General features: G+C 46.4%; 1 protein-coding gene across 1 annotated transcript in view; it reads right to left on the bottom strand.

Annotated features, from left to right (window-relative positions):
* GPATCH1 (G-patch domain containing 1) overlaps positions 1-20,886 on the bottom strand; it is a 38,596-nt gene extending 17,710 nt beyond the window's left edge. The window contains exons 1-11 of the mRNA XM_014733181.3: positions 20,733-20,886; positions 15,694-15,828; positions 13,378-13,463; positions 11,940-12,100; positions 11,219-11,316; positions 10,638-10,696; positions 10,005-10,247; positions 8,847-8,994; positions 5,827-5,906; positions 2,775-2,979; positions 840-1,136 (exon numbers count right to left, since the gene is read on the bottom strand). Coding sequence (XP_014588667.3) covers positions 840-1,136; positions 2,775-2,979; positions 5,827-5,906; positions 8,847-8,994; positions 10,005-10,247; positions 10,638-10,696; positions 11,219-11,316; positions 11,940-12,100; positions 13,378-13,463; positions 15,694-15,828; positions 20,733-20,805 — 1,585 coding nt within the window. The 5' untranslated portion in view covers positions 20,806-20,886. The remainder of the gene's footprint in view (positions 1-839; positions 1,137-2,774; positions 2,980-5,826; positions 5,907-8,846; positions 8,995-10,004; positions 10,248-10,637; positions 10,697-11,218; positions 11,317-11,939; positions 12,101-13,377; positions 13,464-15,693; positions 15,829-20,732) is intronic.
* Positions 20,887-22,049: the final 1,163 nt, after the last annotated feature.

Below are 22,049 nucleotides of genomic sequence, written 5' to 3'. Positions count from 1 at the left end.
TGAGAGCAGCGGGAGGAGGTACTTGGCAGGTAACATTGCTCTCTCCCTCAAAATAGTGCTTTGATTGAATTCTGTCTACCACATATAGCAGAGAAAAACATTGGGGGATTAATGCTTAGTTACATCTTCGAAGCAAGGAACTTGTCACCACTCCCAAATAGTAATAAGTTCATCCCAACTATATTAAAAGTCTTGGCAGAAAAGTAGTGCTTTCTCTAACCTTTTTTTAATTTAACGAACAACAGGAGTGTGGGTTCTTGGTAGGAAGTGAAGGCACAGTAGACGAAGATCTTCTCCTGAAAACCAATCTGTCTAACTTGCTGACGACCCCTCACAAGGACTACTGCGTCTAACAGCAAGCCCTCTCCGCACGCTTGTCACGTTTACTGCACAGATCAGAGAGTGACTTTTGCCCCCATGCAATGGTTCACCAGCCAACTATCTTTTTAAGTCAAATTTTAGACTACGATTTAGGGCTGGACGGTTAGGATCTTAAGATGAAGTGGGAGCCGATCTTGTTCTCTCAGTGTGAGATGCAACACTAACAGAAGTCAAGCCCTTGCAAACAGTAAATGGCCTGTAATTTAGCATCAGCCACTGCCAAGGCATGTTCTCTGCTTAAACAGCTATGTCTGGGACATGAGATATAGAGAAACATAAGCTAATTGTTCTTGCTTTCTAAGGTCAAGAGCTAGGGACTGAAATCTTTGCCCTGTTTGCAGTAGGAAAAGCAAACACTGGCAGAACAGGATCTGTCAACTTTCAGTCTGGGACAAGGGCCAGAAGAGCCAGAATGCTACCCCTGGCTGAGAAGCGGGAGACCCAGGCCCAGCACCCACCTTTACGACCCCGTTTCATATTTACTAAAAACTCTTCATATCGTTTTTGCTTTTCTGGATCTTTTGCAAAAGGTTTGAAGCTGCTGGCTCTTGTGGTGGCTGTCCCACCGCTCAATGCCACGTGCCAAGAGCAGTGTCCAACGTCTGCAGGCAAGGGCTGGGCTCTGCTGCCTGAGGCGTGCTGGGCCAGACTCCTGGCCTTGACCTGGGCTGCTTTAAGGTCAGTTGCCTGCTTCATTTCTTTGATTCTCTCTTTATCTTTTTGCGACAGAAATTCTAACACTGAAGTAGCTGACCCTAAAGAAAAACAATAATAGTGATGAAAAGTATCTTAAGACAACTATATTAACATTTCTCTCTATAGACATTTTCAATATCACAAACACATAATTGGAAATAAGTATTTCACATTTAGTGTTTCATCTGTATTCACATCCTTGTGACCCAGACAGTAATAAAATAATGAGATTCCTATTTTACAGTTGGCAAAAGTGGAGATTAATACATGGACATTCATTAGGCCAGCAAGTGGTCCGAGAACGAGGAAGCAGATTTCCCAAACTCCGGACCTCCAGCCTGTGGTAGCACCATCTCCACAGTCCTGCCCAGCACAAGCCCTGGTTCAGACACAGCTGCCCATCAAGCACTCACGTGTGTCACAAACGCTCGCTAAGTACCCACTCTGTACCAGGGACTGGCCTGGGCCTGGGAGAACAACACAGACAAGGTCCTGCTCTCACTAGTGAGGGGGACGGACGTTAAAGCCAAAAGTCAACGCCAGAGGATGGCCCTGAGAGGAGAACAGTGAAAACAACAGGGTGACAGATGAGAGGGCTGGTGGCGGGGTTGGAGGAATAGGGAACCAGCTTATACGGCGGGCAGGGAAGGCCTGGAAGGGCCCTCTGAAGAGATAATATTTGAGATAAGTTCTAAGTAAAAAGGAGCCAAATTACGAGGGAAGAGCAGAGGCAGAGGAAACAGCAAACATGAAGATCCCGAGGCAGCATCACGGTTGGCAGGTTCCGACGGCAGAAAGGAGGATCCTGAGCCTAGACCACAGGGGTTAAGGGAAAGTGGTATAAGATTCGGCTGGAAAGGCAGGCAGGGCTGGATCCACAGGGCCTTGGGGGAGTCTGGATCCTCCTTCAGTGTGAGAAGTACTGGAGCGTCTTCAGGGGGTAGTGATACAATTTGCTTCACCTAGCTGCTGTCAAGGAGAAAGGACTGCGGAGGAGAAACAGGGTGACCAGTAAGGAGGCTGCTGCAACGGTCCAGGTGAGAGAAGACGGGCGCTCAGCCCAGGGCGGAAGCAGCGGCAGTGCAGACGGTGGACAGACTCCCCACGCATACTGCGGGGAGCGTGAGAGCACTTGCTGAGGGACTGCGCAGGGGAGGGGAAAGCGAAGGTGAGGAGCTCAGAATTAGGATTCCTACCGGGAACCAGGTGTTCCGTTTGGGCCTATTACAGCTGAGAGCGCCAGTTTGCCTCTCAGAGTCTTCCTGCTCCAGCCCAGAGGGGACTCTCCCCATCTGCCCGCTTTCAGACACACTCCTTCCTCTCAGGCTTTCAGGAAAAGAACCACAGTACTCTTTTTCCCTTAGAAAAAAAAATCACATGTTCCCAGGCTGTGCAGAGAAAGTGAAGGCACTCAGGTGCCTGGTCTTCACCACACTCCTGGACAATTATGAAAAGTCTAAAACTGCCAAATTTAAGACAAACATTGTGATTTTAATGACACAACCCAACTGATCATGGGAAAACAAGTCTTAAGAAGTAAAGGATGTGAACACTGTTATCTGTGCTGTCCACACTTTTATTCCCACAGTTTGGGAATATGAAATCATGTATAAAAATTTCAATAGGAAAACAACTTTCCATTTTGATAACTCAGATTATTATAAATGTAATGATTTTAATCTTTCCATGGCACATACCTTTAATAGGCGTTTCTCCCAGCAACTCCCCCCGCTTGGAGGCATTCAGTTGGTGCCTACTGTGTGTCCCTGGGTCATGCATTGGCTTTCCAGCTGACTCCGATAATACCTGAAGTAAGTGGGAGTTCTCTGAGCTTGCAGCTACCACAGGCCTGAAATAATGCACTGGTCGATAGTCTCTTGGCAATTCAGGTGGCGGATAAATCTTATAAAAACAAAACAGAACAAAACTCAGAAAATATCGACTGCAAGATCATCATGTTTGATGTAACCAAGAAAACTAATTACCTCTGAGTGCTGTCAGCCCCCTCCCTTGCCCAGGCTAACATCCAGCAGGTGGGTACACTGGGAACAGCCTGTCCAGGTGTCCAGCCAGCATCCATTCTGGATCGGACAGTCACCAGAACTACACTATTCTAATGACCAGGAATTTTTAATATCACCCCTACCCGCTTCTACACAGATACACTAACATGCACGTTTTATTTGAGGAGAACAATAAAGATGATAACAGTTAACACAATGTATAGGCCAACATGCAGAACTGGCCTACTGTGAACCAGAAAATTTAGAAAAGTATGATTCAAGGCTTAGGGAAAAAAAATTTCAAATAAGTTACTTATAAATTCAGAATTCTTTTTCTGGTTATGTTTCAGTTCCAAATTGCAGCTTCAGGGCTTTTTTATTAATCTGAGTTATTTCTAATTCAAAAGCTGACTGAACTGAAATTGAAATATATTTGGGAAATTCAGGCATTAATGATGGCAGAACAGATAAGTTAAAAGAAACTATTAGATTTTTTTTTTGCTAACATCCATTGCCAATCCTCCTCTGTTTCTGCTTGAGGAAGATTAGCTCTGAGCTAACATCTGGGCCAATCTTCCTCTATTTAGTGTGTGGGTCGCTGCCTCAGCATGGCTGACAAATGTTGTAGGCCCACCAGGAACTGAACCTGGGCCGCCAAAGCGGGATACGTGGAACTTTAACCACTCGGCCATGGGGCCAGCCCCTAGATATTTTTAAATTACTGCACTACATGGTCTCCCTTGCTCCAGATCTAACAAAGGCATATTTATGGGCAGCCCTATTTAGGCCGTTTTCTAGATTTTTCAGCCACCTGACACTCGGAGCTCCCCTGTAACCAGTGAAGCATGGATGCTCTCTGGCTGTGGTTCTTGGCCCCAGCTGCACACTGCGCTCCCCTGAGGAGTTTACAATACTGATGCCTGTCCCACCCCCCAGAGTCAGCTACAACTGGAGTTCCCCCAACTTCCCAGGCGGCTGTAATGTGCGGCCTGGGGCGAGCACCTAGCACGAGGAACGCCTGTGAAAGTGGGGTATTGTCATTGTGAAGAAATCTCATTTTTCATCATCTTAGCCTGACCACTCTCTCTGAAAAACACTGACTCCCAAACCAGCAAATACTCTCAGGTGACACAAAAGTCCAGAAGAGCATGACAGAAAGGAGGGGTGTGTACACACGGCTCTTCTTCATATCCTCCATTAGATTCGAAGCCTTTCACTCCCTCTGCCACATCATGGTTCTGTTTGGCCTCTGAATTCAGAGGCTGGGTTTTCAGGCACATATTTGGAAAATGTGCCTGTCTGTGAAAGGCTAGGTGGACGCAGCCCCCATCTGAATCACTCAGGCCCAAAGCCCGACTCCAGTGGGGAGCGCCTGGGGACCCCAGCGCCTGTCTCTCCATTTCTGGCACTCTGCCCCACTCCAGTGAATCTGTGTGTCTGGCTGGCTGGCACCCTCACTGGACAGGAGCTACATGGGAGCCAAGACTCAGTCCTGTTCATCCTTGAACTCTGAGTCAAGCATGTACTTCTCAGCCTTTTTTATGCTTCCCTTTCATACACGTAAACGCTCACATTCTCCTTAGACTTTACTGGACATTTCTGGTAATAATAGCAGCTTACTATGTGCCCAACACTGTTCTAAATATATTCTGCTCACTGTTACAACACATTAACTATCACAACTAAACAAATCAAAGCCACTGACACCAAATGTGGTTTCTCAGGCTGCACTGCTCCCAGCCTCCCCTGTTCTGGAGAACCATAGGCGAAGCCACAGAGGTACTTAACAAACATTTGTTGAATAAAAAACAAAAACCCAAGGGCTGGCCCAGTGGCGTAGTGGTTAAGTTTGTGCACTCCGCTTTGGTGGCCTGGGGTTCGCAAGCTCAGATCCCGGTGCAGACCTACACATTGTTTGTCAAGTCACGCTGTGGCAGTGTCCCACATAGAAAATAGAGGAAGATGGGCACAGATACTAGCTTAGGGACAATCTTGCTCAAGCAAAAAGAGGAAGACTGGCAACAGATGTTAGCTCAGGGACAATCTTCCTCACCAAAAAAAAAAAAAAAAAGCCAATTAAAGTGTGGAACAATCTAGAAAAAGGATGCCAACAAGGCAAATGGCCAGCCGCCCCTCCTGGACTACTAACACCCACAACGAACTTGTGTTGCCTGCCTGTGAGCACGTGGCTCTGACGGGCGTTAAAGAGCACCGCCTGGAGCACCATCTGGCCTAAGCTGTAACAAAACGCCACACACGCAGGACTCTCTGGAACGGCATTTGGAGATCTCGGCGGGACCTGACCCACACTCGTGGCTCCCCGGCTTCTGCTCGCCCCGGCAAGGCGCCCAGGGAGCGACACCCACACCAGCCAATGCGCTTCACGTGTTGAGGAGTCAGGGCTACGGGTTATAACGGCTTTTGGAAGCTTTCTACTTTTCCTTAAATTACGTTGCCCCTAGAATTACATCAATTCCATTCTCCCACTAGTGTCTAGTCTAATTCTTTTTTAATAAAAATAACCACTCACTTGAAGTTTGGCTTTAAAAGATTAGCAATTAGCTGTTTTGAATACAGTGTGGCTACTGACTGACATTTCTAATATAGAATATGTTTCCCGGACAAGTAACTAGGCTGTTGCTTTTTGAAAACAGAATTTACTTCTCTTTTTAGCTATTAATAAAATAACTCAAATTACATAGCAGCAAATATTTTAAGTATTAAACAAGTTAAAAAAAATTCTTACTTTCTTAGAAGATAAAGGTTTAGAAGCCAAGGAAAATCCATCCAAAATTTTGCCAACATATCGAAGATCTTTCTCTGATTCTACAAAATGATATCATTGATTAATTCCAGAAGCAGAGACGATTAGACTAAGACAAAGACGTCAGCTTTTTATCTCCAAGAACATAAATATCACCGTCATAGTGCTATCAGGCGGAAGGAACGGCACTAAAGCCCTCACACCTCTGTTGACTCAGTGACTGGCAGCCCAGCCCGCACCATGCTCGGCTGACTAGGCTGCCCAGGACGCCAGGCCGTGGCCCTCCAAGCAAGCACATCCACGCCGTTTTCAGACAAAGGACCGGAGGTCCTAAGCTAAGGGGCACCAAAAATATACTCTGTGGGGCAAAAGATCACACGAAATACCAGCAAGAAGACAAGTACGTATAAAAGGGAAAATCGTAACTGTGAGAAAGTCGTTTCTAAAACTAGGTGAAGAGCCCCGGGGAGACTGCCTCCCATTTCCTTAGCAACTATCCAAATAAGGCAGACAAGCAACACAAGCAGGTCACCCGTAATCTAATCTGAGTACAAATTAAAAGGTACTTCTGTCTTCTTGCCCAGTGAAATTCTAACAGGAGATAAGGATCACTAATTCAGGAAGCCCTCTGACTTGGAGCCTGAGGTTGTCTGTGGTCATGGAGACAAGCCCATTGACAGTGGCTCTGATTCTCAAGGACTTCTGCGCAGGCGGTTATGTCAAAAGTCCCCATGCACGAACTGTACCTTGTGCAGGGAGAAGCCCCTTCTGCATGACCACCTGAGTCCTGAGGCAGGCACAGCCCCTGCAGTGCAGCCAGGCTGAGGTTTCCAGCCACTCGTAATGCAGCCCCACTTGGGAACTACCCTGCCCACAATCATTCTTCGTACTTTAACTGATTTGAACTTTCGTACCAGCTCCTGGAAGTTCCTAAAATTCTGTAGTGTAATTTGGGATTAGTTTGCACATTCTTGGCATTTCGTAATCTTTTAAAACTCAGCAATTTCACTTTTATCAATTTATTCTCAAGAAATGGAGAGCAGATGAGCACAAAGATAGAGCCAGAAGAATACTTATTATAGTCCTATTGATCATGGAAAAAAAATAAGAACAATTTAAAAATCAACCATGGAGATTGGCTAAATATAGATTCACTCAATGAAAAACCATAAGGTTGAAAATATAGATGCTGTGGCCCTCGGGGTGGGAGAGGGGGCCAGGGAGGAGGGGGCACAGTGGGGGCTGGGGAGCTCAGGGGAGGCACCAGCCATGCTTGACATGGGAGGGAATCAATCAGCCAGGGCAAAAGACTTACACAAAGGAAAAGCCAAAGATTTGATTCAGAAGGTAGATTTAAATATGTATGTTTATTATAGATTTGTGATTATTATATAATTAACACATTACATTAATATTAGTAAAAGAGTATGTGTTAATGTATTGATATGATCAATACAGTTAATAATTGACAAACATTAATATAATCTATAATAATATTAATGAATATATTATAACATATTAATATATTATTTATCTTCTTTTAAACTATAAAAATAATACATAGTCACCAGAAAAACCTGAAAATATAGGTAACCAAAAGGAAGCAAATAAGAGTAGCCTGAGTACAACCCAGGGGTAACGCTCCTAATCTCTGGGTGCACAGCCTTGAAGCATCTTGGGTGAAACCCTAGGTTTTCTTTGTGGTGGTGATGAGAGAGGCAGTTCACATGTACAGAGTGCTTGCAGCGCCCCTGGCATGTTCTAAGCCCTTTATGCACATTAAAATCCCCGTGTCATGTCATTGTCCAGACAAGGACACTGAGGCACAGAGAGGTTAAGCAGCTTGCCCAAAGTCACGGCTGCTAACAGGGGAGAGCCATGGCCGGAACTCAGGCAGTGTGTCCTCAGAGTCTCTGTTCACAACCAGGAAGCAAACTACCTCTACAAACTGTTCTGCATCTGCTTTTCCTCTTCTAGAAACTCAAAACAGGCACCGTTTTGGGGAGTAATGCTTAGATTATTTAGATTATTTCAATGTGTATGCTTTAGATGTATTTTATAAGAGGTAAAGCAAACTTTATCTGACTACAGCTAAAAATGTCCAACCAGATTGTTTCATCTCAGCTCTCACCTCCTTACTTTATTTAGGTGGTTATGATTACCATAACCAAAGCAAAGTAGGTGCCATTTATGCAGTCTTTGGGGCAGGTACTGTGCAAACACTGACTTATGCCATTTAATCCTCACGATGACCCCTGGAGTAGATTTTATCCTCACTTTACAAATGATGCCCAGTGAGGTGACAAGCCTTGCCCAAGGTCACACAGTTGGGCAGCAGAGAGCTGCGATCCAAATCCAGATCTGATTCACTCCAAATCACATGCCATTAATACCCACTCCATACTGACTCCTCCCTACATCTTTTCTGAAAAAAACCCTGAAATACTACTGAGAACCATAGGATCAAAATCACTACAGACTCCAACTTGAAACTCAAGTTGTGTTGAGAGTGTCCATCTGCTAGCCCAGCAAGAGGCCCTAAGAACCAGGACTCAAGTGATGACACAGGCTGGGTGCCAGGCTCCATTTGCTGCAGGCCCTCAGAGTACCTAGACCAGGTCCCCACACCTGGCCTTCTGACCTGCTACTTGAGTTGGCCTACTTTGGCCACCTGCCCAGTTCCTTGAGCTGGGAGTGCTTCCCCTGACCCACTGCAGCTCTGACCAGCAACACAAGCACTTGTCCACACACTCACTCCTGCCCGGAGTCCAGTCCTCTTCCTCCTCCCCACCTCTGCCCTGTCTTGACAGCTGGCATTGGCACTGATCCGGTCAAAATCCTGCTTCGTCTTACATCCCACACTGGGCCTCTCTTGCCCCATTTTGTTTCTTACCCTGCATCTTGGACCAACAACCCCCTAGGCCTGGAGGCTGACACTCCAGTATTAATCCTGCAGTCCCTTCTGACCATCCTGACCATCAACTGCACGTCTGTGGAATTACCTTTCTGACTTTTATATTGCTTGGGTGCTGTCCAGCCATATAGTCCATCTCCAGGCTCCTCGTCCTTCAAAACGGTATCATACTTGGATAGAGTTTCTGTGGCATAGATATCATCATCTTCCTCTTCCAGGGCACCAACACCAAAAGCCTTCAAAATCAAGGTTTCAAATTAGCAATTACAGGTTTTAGGGTATGTCTGCATTGAAGGATAAGGCTATTTTAAAGATGTGATTGAACAGACCACATTAGCACTGCAAGAGCACCAGGAGAGAGGCGAATGGGAGCCCCAGATTAACAAATACACTCAAGTCCTTTGGAAAACAATGACCGGAAGTGAAGGCCATGCCTCCAGCTCTGGGGTTATCCCCCAGGCCCAGCAGCAGCTGAGAGTCTGGGTTCCGGCACGGAAGAGGAGTGAGTGCACACGCAGGCAGCCGTGCGGGAGGAGAAATGGGGCCTCCAGCAGGAGAAAGGCAGAATGCTCACCTACGCTGCAGTGTGGCCTGGGGCCAGCGCTGGTGACTGGCTCTGAAGACCACCGCTACTATGGCTGCTCTGAGAACTCCTAATCTTTGTGGGGAATGGCCCCCAACAAGGATCGCTTTTTGTTAAAAGGATTGGAAAAAAACATGAACAGGAAAGAAAGGGCAATAATGAAATTTTCTACATGTGATTTAGGAGAGAACCTCTGAATCCATTTGAGAGGACAGGCAATCAGTGAAGGCTCTCCCATCTCCTCAAAGGTAAAAAGCAGGGCTCTCAAGTAAAACCTACACCCATGTTCCCGACTCGGGGCTTGTCCAGGAGGTAGGGAAACGTGGACCTGAACTTGGAGAGGCAGACGGCAAGTCAACTATGAACTAAACCAAGGGGCGAGTGTGGCTTTCCCTCGGCCTCACGAGGTGTGGGAGAGCAGTCCTCACTCCTGGGAGCACACAAACGCCACCAGGAGCATCAGGCCAGAGGTGCTCAGGAGCACACATGCAAATCAAGAAGGTGTGCTTCACACGTCCTCAAAAAAGGTCCTAAGGAAAACACAACCGCCTCAGTCTCCACACAGGAGTGAATAACGAGGGCCTACTCTGGGGCAAACAGAACACGGAAGGTATTCTCATTTCTCAATGGTTCCAAGTTTAAACAAAACAGAAACACTTTTACCTGGCCTGAAATTCCCAATTTTCTTCCTTTATTCACTCCAATATCTCCAAGAAGATTGCTGGCCCCCTCGGGTCCCTCACCGAAAAGGTTAAAATGCTCTCCCGAGGTCCCAAACAGCGCTTGGCGGGGATCCAGGCCCTTGTATGCCAGTCCGTGCACATTATCTTTGGGTGTGAAATCCACAGGTGTGACATCTTTGGGTGCAAAGGTGACATTTTCTGGCAGGTAGTCATCATCTTCGTCCTATTTTACACAGTAGAATGAAGGTGAGTCACTGCCTGGCATAGAGTCAGCCTGTAACATACTGCTTTCAAAGGCAGTGATTAATTCCAAACAGAACAACCAGCAAACTTTCATTTACGCATTACAAATGACTAAATCAAGTCCCTGAACAAATGATATTAACGCAAACAACTCCATTTCAAGAATCTGAACAGACTGCCTTGGGATCCCTATGGTGCTGGCAGGATGTTAAATACATTATCTGACAGAGGAGGATGGTTTTAGGGTGTGGGTATTTCATTGTAATGGGATCCAACTGAATTCTAAAATTGTTTCCGATCCTAACATTTCACATTCATGAAGTAACAGATGCTACCGTACCAAATTGACAGTCAGTCATCCATACGATACCTCAGACCCTTCAGAGCCTCCGGGGGGTAAGGCACAGCCGTAGACTTTTACTCCGGGATCTAGAAAGGAGATTGCAAGGCATTAGTCATGAGTGACTAAATATAAGAGAGCTGACGGACACTCGTCAGAGGGACATAGCTCTGCTTGTAAAAGGTGCGACAGCTTTAGCGTCAGAGACTGATCACTCGGGAACTGCTTTCCACCAGCCCCTTCCCCACCCACACTCAGGGAATAATGTGCTCCGTGAGGAACCACTACTGCTCCAGCTCCACAAAGAACCCCAAAGAAATTATTGCTCCTTGCAAGAGTCCACAGTTTGGCTGGGGAGACCAAGGGCAAGGAATAGATAGAAAGCAATCGTGCTAAACTAGAACAAAGTTGTGGTAAAGGTAGGAAGGAAGAACTTTCACATGTTGCTGGTGGGAGTGTAAACTAGGACAATTCTTCTGGAAAGCTATTGCACATTACACACAAAAAAACCTTAAAATACATGCATACCACTTGACCCAGCAACTTTATTTCTAGAAACACACGATCATTAAAAAGTATGCCGTAGAATTAATGACAATCAATATACACACCAGGTTTTTGTCGGCGTGGTCTTCTCTTTACTCGAGGACCAATTCCTTGTCCTTCCTTCCAGCCCATTTTTCTTAGCAATTCAAAACCAACAGATAATCTAGGACATCAAGGCATTGAAAGTGAATTTCTTTTTGTAACACTAGAGAACAGTAGGGAATACGCAGCCCACTTCCTGCCTGAGCCCTTTCCCCGATCCATATCAGAACTGCATGGCCCTGCCGTTCCAGCCACGGCTGACTGGTTTTGGGGTGCACGCTTGACCTGGGGAAGTTGATCAGATGCCCTCTCTCCCAGGCCTTTGGAATGGGCACATAGGGACTCTAGATGGTCAAGCATGTGGCCTGGGACCATGATGGTCTGAGGCTGCCACATTAGGCCACATGCCCAGGAGCAGAATAAGAAAGGTTGCAGAAAAAGAGAGTAGAATGGGGCAGATAGAAGAAAGCCCATAAAGCTTGGGAGGCAGGGGGTGGGAGGGAAGCCGCCCAGTTCCTAACAGCTCTCCAGCCCCCATGAGCTCCAGTAGCACGGCTAGTGGCGGGAGCTCTAGAACACCCCATGCAATAACAGTGCAAGATCCTTTCAACAAAACCCCTTTCTGCATTCCAGCTAGGCTAAGGGCTTCTCCTACTTGCAACCAAACTTCCGTAAGGAAGATTATCATATATATGCAAAGCAGTGATGCCAAGATCAGAAAAGTCAGAATTAAATTCTTCTCACTTTGCTGGTGTTATGAGGTCATCAAGCAGCGTGGCTCCAGGAATAGGGGCAGTAGCAGCTGCTAACTGCCTGGCCTTTTCTCGTATTCTGTCTTTGGTTTTAGAAGCAAAATCATCTGTGGTAACAATTGCTTTAGGCGCTATCCCAAATTCACTAAGATCCTTAAAAAAAATTCAAACAGAATTACTTACATTATTTGGAAAGTGACTAAACATGATATACCACATAGCTTTATTTCTTCAAAAAAAAAAGTTAAACAACAAAATTGAGTTAGGAATCAGTGGAGTGGCTGACTACACACTGACTCTGGAACCCTCACATGAGCTAAGGACAGGGACATGACAGTGGCAACTCTGTGAAGCCTAGGAAGACAGGAAGTAAGCACCGTGCTCTTCTCGGACAATATTTCAAAGGTCAGTCGAAGTGGCAAATCTTAGAGTCATAGGCAGCAAGGATCCGTGTGTGTGCTGAGGCGGGAGTAGGGTTAGGGAGTAGAGGTTCATGGCTTACCTAAGCCGGTCATTTTCATCCCATTTCCCTTGCCAGGGACTGCTTTAAGAAGGGGCATGTAAAACCATTTGCTCAAGCAGATGTGAGGGAAAATCCACTGCAGGATTTATGTGAATAGTTTCCTTGCTCTCAAGATACCATGAAGAAAGTCCTCTTTCCACTGGATAATGTCGCCCTGGATGGGCCACTTAGAACTACTGCAGCCACCCTGCAACCCCGAGGACAGCTAGTATAAGAACAAGCCGACACGCAGAAGGTGGCTGAGAGGAGAGGGCCTGGGGCCTCGCTCACACCTGGGCTTCCTATTACACGAGATAATCTTCCTCACAGATTACACTAGTCAAATAGGAAGGGGAAGCCTCTGACCCACAGCCTACAGCATGCTGATAGAAGTATTTTAATTAATCTTTATCACAAACGAATCCATGACTAGGCTTTAAGGTAGCAGAGGTTTAATTTTAAAACAAAATGGAGCACACCCTGCAGGCTGCGGGGCCACTTTGGAAGCCCCACCAAGAAGTTGGCAGTCTCAGGGTGTTTCCACGATGTGCCTAGAGGCCTGCACGTGACTCCCTTTGCCTCCTGTCTCCAGTCTGGTTACTCAGTGTCCCCTAAAGGGCACCGGCATGAGTCACTGTGGAAGGCTGCAACGCGGCAGCATGGAGGCCGCACTGGGGACACCCGGAGCTTTTTCAAGTAAATTTGCCCATACGTGATTTTTCCCTTGCACTCCTGACTTTAGAAACTGGCCCCAGCATCAGACACTACTCCAGTCAAGGAGATCCATTGATGTGCAAGGCACTGTAGTCCAAATACCTAAAAGATAAAGCCTTATAAACAAAGAGGAAATTGTACACAACTTTCGAGGGAGAGAGAAGGTATTACAAAAACCAACCACGCACTGGTAATTAAAGTTTTGCACACCCACCTCTTCGTCCATAAAATCTTCAGGACCAAGAACAGATCTGTCTGCTCTGTTCTGTCGTGAAGACACGAAGGAAGAGGGTGTCCATCCTTCAAAGAAAAGAGTTTAGAATGTTATAATCCTAGACAGTATTTCAGTTTATAACTAAATAATTAAATAACACATATGGACTTGAAACCCCCAATAACTACAAACTCTTACCTGCTTCCCATCTCACTGCTCATATAGACATAATTATTCCACACAAACTTTTTTTTTGGAGAAGATTAGCCCTGAGCTAACATCTGCTGCCAATCCTCTTCTTTTTGCTGAGGAAGACTGGCCCTGAGCTAACATCCGTGCCCATCTTCCTCTACTTTATATGTGGGACGCCTGCCACAGCATGGCTTGACAGGCGGTGCGTAGGTCTGTACCCGGGATCCAAACCAGCGAACCCCGGGCCGCCGAAACGGAACGTGCACACTTAACCACTGCGCCACCAGGCCAGCCCCGACACAAACTTCTTATTAATGCTCAAATCCCCATATCTGCTGTCAGAACTTAGTGGATACAGTGAGGTTTCCCCATAAGAATTTGGAACCAAGAACAATCAAATTATACATTGAAAGCTAAACTGTGAAAGGAACACAAGTAGAGCCGAGCAGGAAGATGCAAGGTCACCTTAAAAGGCCAGAACAGCCAGAGACCAGCAGGACAGCAACCTACACTATCGTATTAACATATCAAAGAAACAATATGTCCAGGTGCATTACTCAGCCATGAAAGGATGGCTGAAGAGCAAGTCACAGAAGCAATGCAGGCAACGTTAAGGGTGCCCTGCCCCAAGGACTCAACCTGGCTAGTCTAAGGGCAGTAATGGCCACAGCAGGCCCTCACTTCCATCAAACATCTGAGTCCTGTAACCAGCACCCCTGTCCCCCATCCATGGTCACCAAGCAGGTGCTGCACCTCAAGAGAAAGCATGCATGCTCTGCAGGTGAAATGTCTCTGTAACCCTCTGCAGGTAAACTTGTTTAGTTTTCTCTGAGAGTGACAAGTTTCCTACAAGAATCCTGAGGAGCTGAGAAGTGTGGGGTACATCTGCTTTGGCAGGTGGGCGGAGTAGGCTTCTCGGCCAACCTGGGAGACAGCCCAGGAGAGGGAGGATCCACCCTCCTGGGCAACACCCTGGGCCCAGCACCTCCCTCCGCTGCGGATTTCTATAGTCTTTGCCCTATTTCTGCACAGTCTCTGAATCTGTCACTCCTAACGGCAAAGAGATATTTCATTGTATTAACATGTCACAGCCTACCTGACTAATCATTTGAGCTGGGCTCACTTTTCAATCATAATACACGGCACAGCCATAGTTGTAACAATCAGTAATGTATTAGCGTACTTCTTTAGGCACAAACCCTACTGTCATTTTTAACATTTTAATAAGTGTGCTATTTTAACAGTGCCTTAGTTACCTTAATCTGCTTTTCTTAATAATAAGGCTGAATACTCCACACAGCATTTCTACCTCCTCTGGAGCAAACTGTTCAAATACTTCGACCATTTGCTCAGTGCACTGATCTTTATGCATTCTGAATATTGAACTTTAGCCATCTTATTTACCCCAACTCTTGTTTTTACGTGGCTTTCTTTTCCTCCTTGCATTGCTTTCCATCTTTATTTTACTACTGTTGTTGTGTACTGCTTTCTAAATATTCATAAAAGATCTGCCCCATCCTGTTCTGAATAATTGCTACATGAGTTAATCACCTTCCATTCACATCTGACATATATCGGCCATTTTTCTTCCAGTTTCTACGATAAAACATTAAAAAACACACATATTTTAAACCATACAGAATTTATTATATTGCATAATGTGAAGAGTCTAATGGCTTTTTCTCCAGGTTGAGAGCACGTACTGACAAGGGCAGCAGCTCTGACCCTCAGCGGCCTCATCTACAGGCCAGCGGTGCTACCTGCTACTTGCCCTCGTTAGTCACCGAGTTGGGGGAGATGAGGATTGCTCAGCGAACCCGTGTGACAGCACTGTGTGCATGGCAAGACGCAATACAAAACGGAAGGCATTATCATCACTTAATCATCTGGTTAGGATGTATCTATTTTTTTAAAAGTGAACGAAAACTCTTTCACCGATAGTTGTAATCGATGAATAACACATAAGTTGGCTCTGGAAACATACCAAACATTCAAAGAACTCAAAAGACTACAGTGTATGTGCTAAAATGTTTAAAGAAGAAGGTTTTTTAAAGCAGAGAGGGGCCTTATGATATTCAATCCTTGGCTTTAGCAATATCACAGCTGTAAGCAGGAAAATCATACCTTCTTTCGAGCCGACAGTATTGAAGTACCCAGCAGAGAAACCACCACTGAAGGCTCCGTGAAATCGTTTATACCTTCCCTTTTCATCTCTGACAGTCTGATCCTGAAGAGGAATTGGTTTCTTTGGTCTTTCACCTGAAAAAAAACATTTTGAATGAGAAAGAGAGAAATGGATGGTGGGTTAGAAAAAATTTAGGAAAAACGTTATTTCTTAAACATAATGAATTGTTCACTTTTTGTAACTTCAAATATGAAAATTTTAATTGTTATTATTCCTAGACTCTACTAGCTTATATAGTTTAAAAAACAGTATGTTTTATCAAGCTTCTTTATAGTTCTAAGATAATTATAAATATTTCTTATTTATATTAGAAAGATATTTTAGGAAATGGCCTGCTTTTCCCACTAAATTACATTATGAAAACCAAATTACATTGGGGGTGAGGGTGCAAATAGAGCTGAACTCTGCTGGTGCTGAAGGAGGCAACTTGCTGGGATGGCACACGGTGTGCAGAGCTTTGCGACAGAAGCAACACTTCTCTATCTCATCTGGAACTTCACGGCATCCCCAACTCCAGAATCTTTCCTTTGGTATTGCCCATTTCCCCCATATCTTAAGAGTTTCTTTATTTCTGGGAATCTCCTGATTCCATAGTTACTACTATTTAAACTTGTTTCTTTCCCTACTTTGTTAAAAGGGCTGGGTTACTACATTACACAAACAAAAAGGGATTGAATACATTTCAGCCTAGCCTAAAAATTCCTTCAGTGTAATGTTTCAGGTACTATGACACAAATTACTGCCTAATTTTATCAACTCCAATTCAAAATTCTGAATATACATAAAATAAAAAGTAACCATCAAGTTATTTTCAACTACTCAGTGCAGAAAGCAAGTTATACAGTTGCTAAGGACACGGGGTTGAGAGTCACAGTGCTCTGGAGTGTAAGGCCAACTCCACCTTTACTGGCACTGGGACCTTGGTAAATTTAACCCCTTTGTGCTTCGATTTCCTCACCTGTAAAATGAGGATGACAGTAACAGTAACAGCTATTTCTTAAGAGTTGTTATGCAAATTAAATGAGATAAGGTCTCTCAGCAAGAAGAGGGATACACAATAAATACTTTTAAAGTACTAGCTGCTATTGCTGCCCTTACTATTATATGCAGTAGGTAAGATATACCCTGAAGTCCATGTGTACCGGTTACTTCAATGATTAAGCCAGTTCCTACTTTTGGAAGACAGAACAAAAAGTGAAGGAACTTCCAGCCTCAGAGTCCTAAAGTCTGACTTACAGCTTGTGAAGTTTTTGGGGCATTTCTAGAGTATAACCCACAGCAGGGTAGTCCAGAGCTCAGGTTCTGAAGACCTGGAGACTGGATTCAAATCCCGCTCCCTGACTACTTGCTAGCTTTGTGATCTTGGACAAGTTACTTGATCTCTCTAAGCCTCAGCCTCCACAGCTGCAAAATGAGGGTTATAACAGAGCCTACCTGGTAGGGTGGCACGAGGATTAAATACCACGTGCAGAGAGCTGAACACACTGCCCAGCCACAGCGAAGCTCAGTTAATATCAGCTACAATTTCCCTTCACTCTAAAGAAGTTAATTGTAACTTGGGTCCCAGAATCAAAGATCTTCACCATTTCTCAGAAGCACAGCACACATGCCATCACTGCACGTGCACCCGGCATGATTCCTGGCTAAGGGGGGCTTCTTTCTCAATCTTGGCACTATTGACAGTTAGTGCTGGATAATTCTTCGTGGTGGGGGACTGTCTTGTGCAGTGTAGGATGTTTAGCAGCATCCCTGGCCTGTAACACTAGAGGCCAGTAGCATAGCCCCACCACAGCATGACAACAAAAAAAGTCTCCAGACATTGCCAAATGTCCCCTGTGGTGCAACATCATCCCTAGTTGAGAAGCACTGTGTTAAGGTGAGAGAGGACAGGTCCTGCCAGTGCTAGGTGCTGTTCTTGCTCTGTTCTCAAGTGCTCCTGGTCTGCAAAGGGAGATAAGATCTACAGACAACTACATGGCGGCAGACGATGGTGGCCGACCAGCGTGGCCGACTAGGTCCCACAGGGCTCCAAAGGGGGGGCACCACCTCTAACCACAGCATGGGAAAACGCCAGGGAGGAGGCGGCATTTCAGCCAGGCCCTGTTATAATTATTACCACTAATAACAACTAATCCCTTCCTTTCCCACTTATTATCTCATTTATCACACCCTGATAAGGATGCTCTGATTAAGTGACTGCTCTACAGTTCACAGCTAATAAGCACAAAGCTGAAATCAGATCTCATTTCTGCCTCCAAGCCAGGGATGCCACCCATACTGTTCTTCACTGGTTCCCTGATCAAAAGGATAGTGAGGGCCTCACCACGGAAGCAGCCCTGTCCTAGACCCTGGGTGTGGAAAACTAAACCCACCTTTGTCCCTGTTCCCAGAATGCTCAGAGCCCAGCAGAGGAGACCTGCGCATGGAGGAACTCTTCCGACAATGTGCAAGGACCACAACACCGCAGTCACCCCAGGCACGAGCAGAATCTGACAGCTGCAGACAGGGACACAATTCCCAACAGAGGCACTAACTCCATCAGTAAACAGGAGGTCTAAAAGGGCGCTGTCCGATGTTGTGAGAAAGTAGTCTAGCCTGACTGGAGGCCAGGGAAGGAGTGGAAGACCGAACCAGAAGGGCAGACAGTGCAGAGGGCCCTGAACACGGTGCTGCAGGGTCTGTGGCGTGTGGGTGATGGGAGCCACAGGTAATTTTCAGTGGGAGAGTCACAGCATCGAGGAGGAGAAAAATAATGCTAAAATTAATCCGGGTACAGGAGGAGCTAGAGATGAGGAGAATTCTAGAGCCAAGTGGAAGTGTCTAAGGAAAGAGTAGATAAGTACTAGTGCCTCCTTCCTTCAAAGCCAAAGGGCCTATGGGAGTATGGGTGACAGTTTGACCACTGTCTTTTAACCAATAAACCTTTCTGTCAGGGCTAGCAACTTTAATTAAATGGTGGAGTCCCTCCTCTACCAATGTTTGTCTAACCTGTCACCAAAACTTCAAAGAAGGAAGTAAAAGTGATTATTGGTCTACTATATCGTAAAATGTAGTCAGAGTGCATTTAAACTTCAAAGTGCTTAGGAAACAGTGAATCGATCCTCAGAAACTTCTAATAGTGAGAAGTTAAAGAATGAGTTTAGGCTAGGAAAAAAAAAAGTCTATAAATCAAACGTCCCTTCCTTCCACTTCAAAAGCATGGTTAAACCACGCAGCTTCACTTCAGATTTTGCAAGCCATCAAAGCAGGAAGAATTAGGAAAATATAGGACAAATGGTTGATGACTTAAGTGACTTCACAGGCAAACAACTGTGAGACCAGAAATGTAGGAAAGACATGAACAGCTGCCTAACAGCTGTAATAACCTCCACTCATGCATGTGTAACTCTTGCCTTCTTCCTGCATATCTAAAGTCTAAGCACTGTGCGAGGCACCCCATCCTGCCTTCCCAGCTTTCCCTGTTAGTCCACATAGGCTATCTTCTACATCACACACTTTCGCACCTGTGAACCTTGTACTTTTGCTCTCAACTAGATCTGAAACTCCTCATATAAAGGATCTTTGTCAACAAGTTCTTTGAGATCATGGGGTGATGCGTTTGCCAATAAAGCTAATGTGATCTTAGGTTGTATTAAAGAAGCATAGTCTAGAATGAAGGACATGCTAGTAATGGCCCTGCTCTACCCACACTCTGGTCCCATACTTGGAGAAAGGCTCTGACACATTACAGTTAAGGGGACTTTAAATGGAATTTATTAGAGAACTGAGCATGTGGAGTGTGGTACACAGATGTCTTAGAGGAAATGCAAGGGCTGTCTTCAAACACATAAGAAGATGTCAAGAGACTAACATTTCTCTGTCTTTTGTAAGCAAAGGGTAGAAGCAGGGCCAGGATCTGGCAGAAGTTTCTAATGATTAGACCCGCCTGGAGGGAATAACAGGGTAATCAGTGGCAATGTCCCAGGAGAAGTACAATGAACCTGACAGGACGTGGTCAAGGTGGGAAAAAAAGACCCCACCAACAGGAGATCTGCACATAACTCCTGGCTCACCATGCTTCCTCTGTCTTTCCCACAAGGCTAGCCCTGCCGTCAGCCCTTATTGGGCACTCCATACACACTTTGCTGAACAAATTAAGTCATTATGTGGACCAGACCAGAAACATGGGAGAGCACCTTGCTTCACCTTGCCCTCACCTCCACATTCCACCAGCAAGTCTGGTCAGCTCTGCTTTCACAGTCTATCTCACCTCAGACTACTACTTACCACCATCTCTGCTAACATTCCAGTCCAGGCCACCATCATCTCCAGACCTCTTTTTGCTAATCTCCCTACTTCACTCTTGCTCACCCCCAACCGGCTTATTCTCAAATTCGAGGACGGAATAATCTCTAAAATATACATCCCTCCCTTGTGTGGCCCCCCCACCCCGCCCAATGACTCTCCTACACTTAGTACAAGATCCAAACTCCCTTCCCATACCAAGTAAGATCCAACCCCTGCCTCCCCCTCTGACATCATCTTCTTGCAGTCTCTCTCTGGTGCCCTCTGCTCCACCCACACCACTCCTGCCTGTCCCTCAGTTTGCCAAACTGGCTCCGACTTCAGAGCCTTTGCACTTGCTGTTCCCTCTGCCTGAATGCTCTTCCCCCAGATCTTCGTATGGCTGGTTCCTTCCTCTGTTTCAGGTCTGAGCTCAAACGTCCTCTCCTAGGGAAGGTACTGCCTCACCATGCCCCCACTCTCTCACGAGCCTGTTTGTCATCTTTCTATTTCCCATCCCTCCGGGTCTTTCATCCGTCCCTTCAAAATGCGAGCATCCCGAAAGCACGGCGCACGCCTATCTCGTCGCTGTTGCCAGCGCCCGCAGCTTTTCCCCGGGCCAGCCGAGGCCTGGCACAAGGTTGTGCATCTTTGCCCCGAAGCCTGAACCCTCGGCCTGTTTTCCGTAGGGCCCAGCGGCCAATCTGGTCCGCACCTTCTTCCAGGGGCTCCAGGCCGGTCCCATAGCTGACCAAGTCCTCGTCGCTGTCACTGTCCTGCGCCGCCATCCTGCTCCGTGTCGGGCCCCGCCCCCTCGCTACGGAGGCCTCGACGGGCCAAAAGCCTTCTGCTCTTTCTCCTCCGCGAACGGAAGCGACGTTCTGAGCGCCGGTCCAGGGATGTGCCCACCCCACCCGGCGTGCCTCAGCGCCTGGGGGTTCTCAGACTCGGCTTGTGGGAGGCGGACTCGGGCAGGAGTTGCCTCGGAGGCTTTGGCACCACGACATCCCGTCCTAGCTCCGCTCAGCCGGTCAGGGGGAAGCACCTGCGAGAAGCTGGAAGCCACGTCCGGCCGAAGAGCGAGTTCTTCGTGAAGAGACAGCAGATATCTGCCCACCGCTCCTTTGGTCCCTGGCCCCAGCTCCCCTTCCCCTGCCAGCAGACACTGCTCCCCTCCGTCCCTGCATTAGTGGAGTCCCCGTCCAGACCTGTGGAAGGACTCACAGACACGGGAACCCTGATGCCCATGGTGAAGGCACATGGACATGAAGGCACATGGAGCTCGGGACACTTGGTCAAAGAGAAAAATAAAGAAAGAAGAGAATAAAAGAAAAGGAGAGAAAGAAAGCAGTAAAGGGGAGAGGAGGAAAACAGGAATAAAGCTAGAGAAGGAGAGAAAAGGAAAGAAAACTGAAAAGAGAAAGAAACCAAGAGAAAAGGGGAAGAAAAAGCAAGTAGACAAGCCAAAGGCTGCTGCGAGGCCGTGTGGGGGACGCTGAGGCCCCCTTATTGAACCTAAAGAAACCAACAGCTGTCAAATGGGGTACTGTTATCCCACCCCGAAACTCCTTTTTACACAAGAGAAAAATGAAGCGTAGCTCATAAGGGGTGGGGCTGAGAGGAAAACAGATCTGGAAACCCACGTTCTCAAAATGAGGGTGAGAAGGCTGTGTGAGTCAGAGTCACTAGGGTGTAAGGTGTCCCTCCCAGCCACCCCCCGGGCCTCCTGAATCAGAACCTCTGCCAGTGGGGCTGTTGTTTGAGGTCTCTAAGCACACTCGGACCTCAAGGCCTTAGCATTCACTGTCCCTCCGCTTGGAATGTTCTTGCCCAGAAACCACATGACTCATTGCTTCGCCTCCTTCAGGTCTCTGCTCAAAGGTTGCTTTCTCAGCGAAGCCTTCTCTCCCGATTTTAAAAACAATCCCTATCTGCTACACTCCCTACCCCCCTACCCTATATTCTTCCACAGCCCTTAATCACCGTTAGTACACCTTTGATACACAAATATATAATTTGATTTCCTTATTTA

This window comes from Equus caballus, chromosome 10 (genome assembly GCF_041296265.1).
Source record: "Equus caballus isolate H_3958 breed thoroughbred chromosome 10, TB-T2T, whole genome shotgun sequence".
NCBI lineage: Eukaryota > Metazoa > Chordata > Mammalia > Perissodactyla > Equidae > Equus > Equus caballus.
The sequence above is the reverse complement of the archived record's forward strand: the minus strand, read 5'-3'. Positions and strand labels throughout refer to the sequence as shown.